Source organism: Myotis nattereri, assembly GCF_964212035.1.
Source record: "Myotis nattereri genome assembly, chromosome: 9".
Taxonomy (NCBI): domain Eukaryota; kingdom Metazoa; phylum Chordata; class Mammalia; order Chiroptera; family Vespertilionidae; genus Myotis; species Myotis nattereri.
This window is the reverse complement of record NC_138084.1, coordinates 44,527,768-44,540,261: the sequence shown is the minus strand read 5'-3', so window position 1 is coordinate 44,540,261 and position 12,494 is coordinate 44,527,768. Positions and strand designations below refer to the sequence as shown.

General features: G+C 42.8%; 1 protein-coding gene across 1 annotated transcript in view; it reads left to right on the top strand.

The window, feature by feature from the left end:
* XRRA1 (X-ray radiation resistance associated 1) overlaps positions 1-12,494 on the top strand; it is a gene marked incomplete at its 5' end in the record, with an annotated part of 51,313 nt that overhangs the window by 33,113 nt on the left and 5,706 nt on the right. Inside the window, 2 exons of the mRNA XM_081098833.1 lie at positions 8,911-9,004; positions 9,739-9,854. Coding sequence (XP_080954959.1) covers positions 8,911-9,004; positions 9,739-9,854 — 210 coding nt within the window. The remainder of the gene's footprint in view (positions 1-8,910; positions 9,005-9,738; positions 9,855-12,494) is intronic.

Sequence of the window (12,494 nt, the reverse complement as noted above, 5' to 3'; positions counted from 1 at the left end):
AAGTCATTAAAAATTTTAGCTGATTTCTTTTTTTTTTTTGCTTTGTTTTTTTATTTTTTATTTATTTATTTTCTTTATTGATTAAGGTATTAAAATATGTGTCCTTATCCCCCCATTGCCTCCCCCCAACCCCTACTCATGCCCTCAACCCCCTGGTGTCTGTGTCCATTGATTAAGCTTATATGCATGCATACAAGTCCTTTGGTTGATCTCTCCCTCTTACCCCCACCCTCCCTTACCTTCCCTTTGAGTTTTGAGCACCTGATCGATGCTTCTCTGTCTCTGGATCTGTTTTTGTTCATCAGTTTATGTTGTTCATTATATTCCACAAATGAGTGAGATCATGTGATATTTATCTTTCTCTGACTGGCTTGTTTCGCTTAGCATTCCAGTTCTATCCATGCTGTTGCAAATAGTAAGAATTCCTTCTTTTTTACCGCAGCGTAGTATTCCATTGTGTAGATGTACCACAGTTTTTTAATATACTCATCTGCTGATTGGCACTTAGGCTGTTTCCAAATCTTAGCTATGGTAAATTGTGCTGCTATGAACATAGGGGTGTATATATCCTTTCTGATTGGTGTTTCTAGTTTCTTGGGATATACTACTATTCCTAGAAGTGGTATCACTGGGTCAAATGGGAGTTCCATTTTTAGTTTTTTGAGGAAACTCCGTACTGTTCTCCACAGTGGCTGCACCAGTCTGCATTCCCACCAGCAGTGCACAAGGGTTCCTTTTTCTCCGCATCCTCGCCAGCACTTGTCATTTGTTGATTTGTTGATGATAGCCATTCTGACGGGTGTGCAATGGTACCGCATTGTCATTTTGATTTGCATCTCTCAGATGATTAATGACTTTGAGCATGTTTTCATATGTCTCTTGGCCTTCCTTACGTCCTCTTTTGAAAAGTATCTATCTAGGTATGTTGCCCATTTTTTTGATTGGGTTGTTTATCTTCCTTTTGTTAAGTTGTATGAGTTCCCTGTTAATGTTGGAGATTAAACATTTATCAGAGATATTATTGGAAAATATGTTCTCCCATGCCGTGGGTTTTCTTGTTGTTTTGTTGATGGTTTCTTTTGCTATACAGAAGCTTTTTATTTTGATGTAGTCCCATTTGTTTATTTTCTCTTTAGTTTCCATTGCCCTAGGACTGTATCGGTGAAGATATTGCTTCGACATATGTTTGCAATTTTGTTACCTGTGGATTCCTCTAATATTTTTATGGTTTCCCATCTTAGGTTTAAGCCCTTTATCCATTTTGAGTTTATTTTTGTGTATGGTGTAAGTTGGTGGTCTAGTTTCATTTTTTTTTGCATGTATCTGTCCAATTTTCCCAACACCATTTATTGAAGAGGCCGTCTTGACTCCATTGTATGTTCTTGCCTCCTTTGTCAAATATTAATTGAGCATAGAGATTTGGGTCAATTTCTGGGCTCTCTATTCTATTCCGTTGGTCTATAAGTCTGCTCTTGTTCCAGTACCAGGCAGTTTTGAGAACAGCGGCTTTGTAATACAGCTTGATATCTGGTATTGAGATCTCACCTACTTTGTTCTTTTTTCTCAAGATTGCTGCAGCTATTTGGAGTCTTTTTATTATTCCAGATGAATTTTTGGAGAGTTTGTTCTAGGTCTGTGAAATATGCCATTGGTATTTTAATGGGGAGTGCATTGAATCTATAGATTGCTTTGGGTAGTATGGACATTTTAATGATGTTGATTCTACCAATCCGTGAACACGGTATGTTCTTCCATCTATTTATGTCTACTTCTATCTCTTTTTTCAGTGTCCTGTAGTTTTCCGAGTACAGGTCTTTTACCTCCTTAGTTAAGTTTATTCCTAGGTATCTTATTTTTTTTGGTGTGATGATATATGGGATTGTTTTTTAATCTCTCTTTCTGTAAGTTCACTATTGGTGTATAAAAATGCCATAGATTTCTTGGCTTTAACTTTGTATCCTGCTGCAATGCCGAGTTCATTTATTAAGTATAATAATTTTTTGATGGAGTCTTTAGGGTTTTTTATGTACAGTATCATGTCATCTGGGAATGACAGTTTTATGTCTTCTTTTCCAATGTGGATGCCTTTTATTTCTTCTTCTTGTCTAATTGCTATTGCTAGCACTTCCCAGTACTTTGTCAAACAGGAGTGGTGAAAGTGGGCATCCTTGTCTTGTCCTGTTCTTAGGTGAAATGGTTTTAGTTTTTGCCCATTGAATATGATGTTGGCTGTAAGTTTGTTATATAAGGCTTTTATTATGTTGAGGTATGATCCCTCTACTCCCGTTTTGCTGAGGGTTTTTATCAAGAAAGGGTGTTGGATTTTGTCAAATGCTTTTTTTGCATCAATTGATATGATTATGTGATTTTTATCTCTCAATTTGTTTATGTGATGTATCACATTTGTTGATTTGCGGATATTGTACCATCCTTGCATCCCCAGGATAAATCCTACTTGGTCATGGTGCATGATCTTTCTGATATAATGCTGGATCCGATTTGCTAGAATTTTGTTGAGGATTTTGGATGTATGTTCATGAGGGATATTGGCCTGTAATTCTCTTTCATTGTGTCATCTTTGTCTGGTTTTGGTATTAGGGTAATGCTGGCTTCATAGAATGAGCTTGGAAGTGTTCCTTCCTCTTGAATTTTTTGAATAGTCTGAGGAGGATAGGTTTTAGTTCTTCTTTGACTGTTTGGTAAAACTCCCCTGTGAAGCCATCTGGTCCCAGGCTTTTGTTTGTTGGAAGTTTTTTGATGATTGCTTCAATTTCCCCTGTAGTTATCAGCCTATTGAGATTTTTAGATTCCTCCTAATTGAGTTTTGGAAGGTTGTATTTTTCTAGGAATATATCCATTTCCTCTAGGTTGTCCAGTTTGTTGGAATAGAGTTGTTCATAGTATTTTTTAACAATCCTTTGTATTTCTGTGGGATTGATTGTTACTTCACCTCTTTCATTTCTGATTTTGTTTATTTGGGTCCTTTCTCTTTGCTTCATGGTGAGCCTGGCTAGAGGTTCATCAATCTTGTTTATCTTTTCAAAGAACCAGCTCTTGGTTTCATTGATCTTTTGTATTGTTTTTTTGGTCTTTATGTTATTGATTTCTGCTCTGATCTTTAATACCTCCTTCCTTCTGCTCACTCTGGGCTTTTCTCGTTACTCTCTTTCTAATTCTTTAAGTTGTAGAGTTAGATGATTTGTTACCATTTTTCCTTGTTTGGTTTTTTGTTTGTTTGTTTGTTTTTGAGGTAGGCCTGTAGAGCTATAAATTTCCCTCTCAGGACTGCTTTCACTGTTTCCCATAGATTTTGGATTGTTGTGTTTCATTGTCATTCATTTCCAGGATGTTTTTAATTTCTTCTTTGATCTCTTTGGTAACCCAATCACTGTTTAATAGCATGCTATTCAGCTTCCAAGTGTTTGAATTTTTTTGATTGTTTTTATAGTAGTTTATTTCTAATATTATGCCATTGTGGTCTGAGAAGATAATTGATATGATTTCAATCTTGAATTTGGAGAAACTTTGCTTGTGACCCAATATGTAGTCTATCTTTGAAAATGTCCCATGTGCACTTAGAAGAATGTATATTCCTTGGCTTTCGGGTGAAATGTTCTGAAGATGTCAATTAAGTCCATCTGATCTAGTGAGTCATTTAGGATTGCTGTTTCTTTGCTGATTTTTTTGTCGAGGATTTATCCAGTGATGTCAGTGGGCTATTAAAGTCCCCTACTATGATTGTTTTGTTATTGATCTCTCCCTTGATATCTTCCAGTAATTTTTTTATGTATTTGGGTGCTCCTGCATTGGTGGCATATGTTTATCAGGGTTATATCCTCTTGTGGTATCGATCCCTTTAGTATTATGAAGTGGCCTTCTTTATCTCTTGTTATGGCCTTCACTTTGAGGTCTAATTTTGTCAGATATAAGTATTGCTACCCCAGCTTTTTTTTTTTTTTTTTCATTTCCATTTGCCTGACAGATATTTTTCCATCCCTTCACTTTCAGTCTTTGTGAGTCCCTTGTTCTGATTTGGATCTCTTGTAGACAGCATATATATGGGTCATGTCTTTTTATTCATTCAGCCACTCAATGTCTTTTGATTGGAGCATTTAGTCCATTTACGTTTAAAGTTATTACTGATAGGTACTTGTTTGTAGCCATTTTTATATTTTTGTGCCTGTTCCTTCTTCCCTTTTTATTTCTTCTTTTTACACCAGTTTCTTTAGCATTTCTTGCATTGCTGGCTAGGTAGTGATAAACTCCTGTGGCCCTTTTTTTTTGTCTGTGAAGCTCCTTATTTCCCCTTCAATTTTGAATGACAGTCTTGCTGGATAGAGTATTCTTGGATTCAGTCCCTTGCTTTGCATCACTTTGTAAATTTCCTTCCATTACTTTCTGGCCTGATGTGTTTCTGTTGAGAAATCATTTGATAATCTAATGGGAGATTCTTGTATGTAACTTTCTGTCTCTCTCTTGCAGCCTTTAAGATTCTCTCTTTGTCCTGAACATTTACTATCATAATTACGATGTGTCTTGGTGTGGGTCATTTTGGGTTCATCTTGTTGGGACTCTCTGTGCTTGTGTGACTTTTTTCTTCCCCATATCAGGGAAGTTTTCTGACATTATTTCTTCAAATAGATTTTCTAACCCTTGTTCCTCTTCCTGTCGTTCTGGCACCCCTATTATCTGTATGTTGCTTCATTTCATGTTGTCCCAAAGCTCCCTTAGGCTCTCCTCCTGTCTTTTAATTTTTTTTCTCCAATTGCAGTTCAGTTTGGGTGTGTTTTGCTTCCTTGTCTTCTAATTCGCTAATTCGGTCCTCTGCTTCTCCTAGTCTACTGTTGAAACTTTCCATGGTCTTTTTTATTGCAGCTATATCACACTCTATTTCTTCTTGATTCTTACATAAGTTGTTGATTTTTTTATCCATCCAGTTTATGAACTGTATGACCCTTATTCTGAATTCTTTTTCTGACATATTGCATGCCTCTGTATCACTTAGCTGCTTTTCTGGTGAGTCCTCCTTTTCTTTCCTTTGGGGATTTCTTTGTCTCCCCATTTTTGCTCTCACTGGAGGATCTAGGTGTTGAGTCGTGCAGGGGCTGCTCCTCGGGCAGCGGCTGTTCCTCAGGTGGTCATAGCTGTGGCTGCTCCACAGTTGGCGGCAGCTCCTCTGGTGGGCGCTGCTCACAGTAATGGTGACTCCTCTGGCTGGTGGGGGCAGACTGCTTACACAGCTGCTGCTCCCCAGATGGGGGCGGGCTGCTCACAAGGCTGCTGCTTCTTGGACGGGGGTGAACTACATGTGGCTGCTGCTTTTTGGATGGGGGTGGGCTGCTCACTCAGCTGCTCCTCCTCATACAGAGGCAGGCTGCTTGTGTGACTGCTGCTCCTCAGACGGGGTCGGGTTGCTCGCACAGCTGCTGCTCCTCGGACAGGAGCAGACTCCGCACGGCTGCTGCTCCTTGGACAGGGGCAGGTTGCTTGTAGGGCTGCTGTTCCTCGGATGGGGGTGGGCTGCTCACGTGGCTTCCGCTCCTCGGATGGGTGCGGGCTGCATGCAGCTCTAGCTGATTTCTTCTTAAATGCTTGTATGGCTCTCATATTCTGCTGCAAGTAAGCCATTGTCTATGTCCCATCTCTCCTTCAAGTTGCCCATCTAACTTTAGATTTCTGGCCACTTGATCGCCCTGAGAACTTAGCTCTCTGTTGGACTCAAGAAAAGTTATGATGTAAGTTATTCAGGTGTTTTTTTCTCACTTGAGATTTTAAGTGATATTTTCCTTTATGCAGTAACAACCTAACATACATATATTTTTGTCTACTACCAGTTGTCTACTGCCAGAATGTAGGGCAGGGTGGTTTTTTTTTTTTTAGATCTAAAACTTTGTTTTACTTACAACTATATCCCCATCATCTAGAATAGCACCTGATACATGATAGATACTCAGTAAGTTTGTTAGATGAATTAATGTTGTTTTGATCATACCAAAGAATACTGAGCTACCTGTGTTGAAATTAACATTCAACATGCTGAAGATACAAATTTTAAAACCAATTTTGCCTTCAAATGGAAACTTACGCTCATAACATTCACTCAGAAATCTAGTAATTTTTGTGTCAAAAATAAAACAATCACTTTCAACTTTTTTACTTTAAATAATTACAGTTTGATATACAATATTATATTAGTTTCAACTAAAAGTGATTCTTACATTTTTAAATGATTGTGAAAAATCAAAAGAAGGATAATACTTCATGACATTAAAATTATATAAAGTTCAAATTTTAGAGTATACCAGTACAGTTTTGTTGGAAGAGTCACACACTTATTTGTTTATTAATTGTCAATGGCTGCTTTTGTGCTACAACAGCAAAGATGAATAGTTACGACCTGCAAAGCCTAAAACATTGATTGCTTGGCTCTTGACTGAAAAGGTTTGCCATCCATGGTCTAGATTAACAGTTCTCAACCTGTGGGTCGCGACCCCTTTGGCGGTCGAACAACCCTTTCACAGGGGTCGCCTAAAACCATCCTGCATATCAGATATTTACATTACAATTCATAACAGTAGCAACATTACAGTTATGAAGTAGCAACGAAAATAATTTTTTGGTTGGGTCACAACATGAGGAACTGTATTTAAAGGGCCAGAAGGTTGAGAACCACTGGTCTAGATGATAAAAGCCCACCCCTAGTTCCTTTTCTTCTCTCACTCAGTACGCTCTTCCTAGGGGTGGCTTCACATACCCATTGGCTCATTGACTCACAAATTTATAACTCCCGTATGGACCATTCCTCTGTACTCCAAACCAGGGTATCCACTGCCTACATGAATATCTACTTGGAGGTCTCAAAGGTACCTCCAAAGTACATGTATCCAAATGCATTGATGATCTTTCCCTTCAAATCTGATGTTCTTTCGTTATTCCATATCTTAAGGAATAGCTCCACCATCCTCCCCGTTACTCAAGCCAAAACCTGGTTGTCATCCTTATACTTCTCTCTCCTTTACATCGCTCCTCCCTACCATATCTCCTCCATTACCAAGTCTTGTCAAATTTAGGTCCTCATATTTCTAAAAATTCATTTAATGGGTTCCCCAAGGCCCAAACTCCTTAAATAGCTTCAGTCTGGCTCATACTTGCATCATTGGCCTCATTTTGCAGAAGCACCCTTTTCTCTGCTTTAGTCACACTACTTTCTTTAAATCCCCCAAAGGTATTTCTCCTTCTTGCTATTAGGCCTTTTACACATTGTTCTCTTTGCATGGAGCACTTTCTTTCTGCATTAATCAGAGTAAATAATACCAGCTGCTGCAACAGACTTTTTAAAATCTCAATGACTGAACACAATAAAAGTTTCTTTCTTGCTTTTACAAACTCCACTGTGGATATTCCTGGTTGGCTGGTGATCATTCAGAGACCAGGTCGCTCGACTCTGGCTCTGACTCTGGCATCCCATGGGCCATAACAGTACTTTATTGGATCCTAGGCATCTGGTGGATAGGTGATTGAGAGGTATAGAGGACAAGCAGGAGGTTTTGAACAGTCCATACCTGGAAATGGCATTTATCACTTCCACCGAGAGTGCATTGGCATATGACCACATCTGGCTGCCTGGGAGGCAAGAAGATGCACAGTCTAGCTGTGTGCCCAGAAAGTAGAAGAAATGATATTTGTTAACACAGAGGTTTCTCTGCCACATACTTTATCCCCCACTGCGTTCACTAATTACCTTCTACCCACCCTTCAGATCTCAGGACCACCGTATCTCCCTCACTAGTCACTAGGTCACATCACCCTAGTATTTCATATGCTTCTCTTTTATGGCACTAATCAGAATTATAAGTCTACTCTCTTTTATGTTACTGGTTCTTCCATGCTTGCTTCCCACTAGGCAGTCGCCCATGATGACAGGAGTTATTTCTCTTTTACTCATTCCCAACCCAGTGCTTGGCACATGTATGCATTCAGTAAATATTTGACTGAGTGAACAAAAATGAGAGACAATGACCGGTTTAGTTGCCCATTGGGTATGTAGTGCTACCCAGTGAAGCTACAGAGGAAGCCAAACTGAAGTTCCCTCCTCCTGACAGCCCTTAGATCTTAGCACCTTCTGTGGGTCCCAAATCTGACCTCACAGCTTTCGGTGTATCTAGGCACCTGAAAGGTCATGACCCCACTTCTGGGCCCTGTGATACTGATGGCTCTGATACTGTCCTATTGCTAATAGATGCCTCCCTACGGTTATCCCCAGATGTTCCAGACACTCTGCTCAACAAGAATTGTGTATTTTTTGCCTTTCAGAGGCTGGCCTCATAGCAATGGAGCGGCCTCTGGGCTCAGACAGCCAGGAGGTCTCCCTTACCATGGGCTCTGCTTATCCCTTAGATGGGTAGGTTCCCTGACCTCCACAAATTAGTACCCAGAACAGGCCTCAGTGAAAAATGCCATCAGGATTGCTGTTAAGAGGGTGTGTAGAGGTAGCTTTGAGGAAGATGAAGTGTCAGACAAATTGTATACTGAAGTCAAAGTCAATGCCCTGCCTACCTTCCAGATTCCTTGCAAGACAAGTGCTATATGTGTTTGTTATTGTTTTGTCACCAACATCCTCAATATTTGGTCTAGGCTACATAACCAGATTGGAGAAGGAAGAAAAATTCTTAACTTTCAACCATAAAACAGTGATGATGAGTTTTGGACAGAAGGGGCAAGGTGTTCTGGGTGTGAGCAGGTGAAATTACAGGGATCAGAGGCTGCTCAGCATGAGTTCCATCTACAGCAGCATCACCCCATCCGCACCCCAATCCTAGCAAGCATGTAACCCTGCAGTGTGGGCCCGGAGGCACTTAGCAGAGGTGAGGGATGGTGTTGATCTGATGCTCTCTCCTGCCTGCCTCACAGATTGCAAAGGAAGATGCCATCCTGCCAGTAGCTCTCTTCCCATCTCTCTGTGAGCTCGTCTTTCATAACAACCCTCTGGTGGCCCGCAGACGAGGTATGGTGGATGCAAAGCTTCCCTCCAACCTGTTGGAAGCACAGTGGGCACCCTCATTCCCACCTCATTGATGCCAAGCCCCGGGCTCTGCTCTCCATCATGGGTGGACAGAGGGATGGAGAAAACATCAGACACTGCTGAGTACCTGTCATCCTGACAGCAACCCTGTGAGGCAGGCATTACTGTCCCTGTGCACAGTGGAGGAAACTGAGAATCAGAGAGGTTCATGACCTACCCAAGGTCACACAGCTTGAAAGAGGCATAGTTGGGAATGGGTTGCAGAATTATCTAGACCTGGCATGAGCTATTTAAGCAACACCCTGCTTTGTGGAACAGGTCTATTGTGACTTCATCTACCAGTTGGGGAGGGTGCAGGTGCTGGGCTGTCGGCTCCCAGAGCACACTGGATGCAGTGGATGCTGTGTCAGCAGTGGAATGCACTGTCCACGTTGAGGCAGCTGAAGGCATTTTGGAATCCTGGGCCCTGGAGTGACAACAGTGGAGTTCTAATCCTTGCTCCACATTATCTTTGTTGCCTTGGGCAAATTCCTTAACCTCTCTGTGCCTCAGTTTCCTCACCTATCGAATGGAAATAATATGGGTACCTGCCTCCTAGGGTTGGTGTGAGAATTAAATAAGTGAATATATGTACAGCCATTTGAACAGTGCCTGGCACATAGCAAGCCCCAGTAAAGGTTAGCTAACTGTGGTCTTATTTTCCCATCATGGCCCAGGGGTCCCTCCTCTGCTAAAAAGCTTCCTCCAGGAGCGGCTGGGAATCCACTTAATTCGAAGGAAGACAACAAAGGCTAAGCATCATATTTTTATGCCTCGGAAGGCCTCAAGGAAGGTAAGGCTTCCAAGGTGGGACCCCCTACCGCAGAGGGAGAGGAGCCTATGTCAGTGTACGCGGACTAACCTGGCAGTAGAGCTGCACTCCCCACAATGCCCGAGCCCCTCCAGCAGGTTTGTAGCAGCAGCAGTGCCTTCTCCTTTCCTTGCTCTATTAATACAGATAAACCCAGGAGGAGTGAGAGTCAGAGAGACCCAAAGGCAGAGTCAGGAGGAGCCTTGCAGGTCATTGAATCTGGCCCCCTAATTTTACAGAGAAACTGAGGCCCAGAGAAGGAGCTCTGAAGATGTGGGGAGAATCAGAAGACCCAGGTATGAGCCTGGCCCCATCACTTCCCATCGCTGTCTGAACTTGGGCAAGAGTTTCACTCTCTGAGCTTCAGCTTCTCAACTCTAAAACCTCTCAGAGCTGCTGAGGGGACTGCATGAAGCAACAGATACGAAAATACATGATAAACCCCCAAACCCATACCAATGCAAGTTACAGACACCTGTGGCAGTCATGAAGGCTGTGCCAGGCCCAGAACACACACCTCCTGCCTGCATGTTAAGAAGCATTTCCTTATGCTGAGAGCAGTCGGCTCCCTCTGTACTTTCCCAGCCAGTGGTCTTAGACTTGCCTTCTGGGATGCCATAAAGTAAACTAAATCCCTCTTTCATCTGATGGATTTCAGAGATTTCTGTGAAATGCTCCTCCGTCCTTGAACTTGCGTCTTCCTATAGCCGAAAGCTGGACTAGGGGTTGCTGGTACCAAAAGTTAAGTACCGTTTTACCATTTACCACTGCGCTACAGCCTGCCTCTGTTCAGCCAAGCTCTTTCTTGTCTGGAGCCTTCATCGGACCAGAGTAGCATTTAAAACTAGAAAAAGGAATTCAAAGGGTTTCTATCACCTTACCCTTGTCCGTTGCCTCCTCAAAGGATCGTACTGCCTCTTTCCCCATCAGCAGCTGGGGACAGGCAGACTCAGAGTGAGCCCAATGCTAACTACACAGTCCTCTCTCCCATGTACAGAGCACCCATGCTGAGCACTTCCACGTGTGCTGTCCCATAATCCTCCCAGCACACAGGGAAGCAGGCTCGGAGAGGTGAAATAATATACTTGTTAAGTGAGTGTTCAGGTCCAGAGGAACCTCTAAGGTTCCGACTGATAGAGAATAAACACAAATCCAGTGGCCAAATGAGCAGCAAATCAGTGCTTTGTAAAACTGTGCAAGCACCATCTAACTTCCAGTGCAGACAAGCCTGGAGAATGTGGCTAGGCCTTTAGCTGGATTGGAGATGCCTGTGTGCCCCAATGTGCTCACAGAGATGGGCTGATGTACACAGCAGACTCTAGGATCAGTTCCATGGACAAAGACTGCTGGCGCTCCCTCAGGGGTAGGCATGGACAGAACTGGGGGAAATGAGCAGGCCCAGGCCCACCCAACATGTAACCAAGACGCTGTATGAGCTCTTGGCATGTGAGACACAAATGGAAGACAAAACAGCCTGCCCTCGGCCAGTCCAGCTCACCAGGGACATAGGGTCCAGTGACTGTCAACCTCTGACCAATTACATTATCCAGTCTTTCCTGGATTTGGGAAAGTGGTGGCTGCCAGACAAAGAGCGTCTCTCCCCCTACCCGCACCCCGCCACCCAGCACAGACCTGTGAGATGGGAATACCTGCTGCCCCTTTCCTGCCAGCAGAACATGTTGACCCTGGGTGTGGTGAGCGCTGCAGCAGGGGTTCTGAAAAAAGACCCCGGGTCCTTAGGCTTCAAGTCTAAACACTAAAGTTTTACATGTTTTCAAAAAGGAAACATTGTTTTTTAAACACTGTCCTCACACTTCGTAGTTTGTTGGTACGCTTGCATACGTCACCTCATTTGGGCTAACTCTGCAGCACAGGCAGGTCCGGGACTGTTCTCCCATTTCCCGAGGAGGAGCTGGAAGCTCAAAGGCTAGGACTGCATCCAACCCATGTTGTTCTAAACACAGTGCTTAGGAACTTCCCATTCCCCTACCTTGTCTGTCAAAGTACAGATCTAAGTGGACCAAATGCCTTCGACTAAAAATAAAATCAACCCCTCATATAACTTGGGAGGGGAGGAAGAACTAAGCCCCGCGGAGGGAAACGGAGCACATGGCTCCCTCCTGGCAGCTGAGGTGAAGGAGGAGGGAGGTAGGATGACAGGCTTTTGCTAATGAAGGAAGCTGAGCAGTTCAACAGGAAAGACGTTATTTCCTTGGTCCTGAACCCTAGCGAGATTTGCCTAGGGATCTTTTTTATTTATAAATATATTTTTTATTGATTTCAGAGAGGAAGGGAGAGAGAGAGAGAGATAGGAACATCAATGATGAGAGAGAATCATTGATCGGCATGTGCCCTGACCAGGAATTGAACCGTGACCTCCTGCTTCATAGGTAAACCGCTGAGCCACGCCAGCTGGGCTAACTTATGGATCTTTATATAAGGTACAGGGAGCAGCATCCTGAACAGGCCTGGTGCTTCTGACTTCCAGAAAAGCAGGACCATCTCCCCCTTGCCCTCCTAAGAGTCCCTGAGGAAAGTCAAGGGAACCATGTTAAACCTTGGACAGAAGCTAAGACTCCTGAAGGCCATAGTAGTGTGGTCAGGGGTTTATAATGAGGCTTG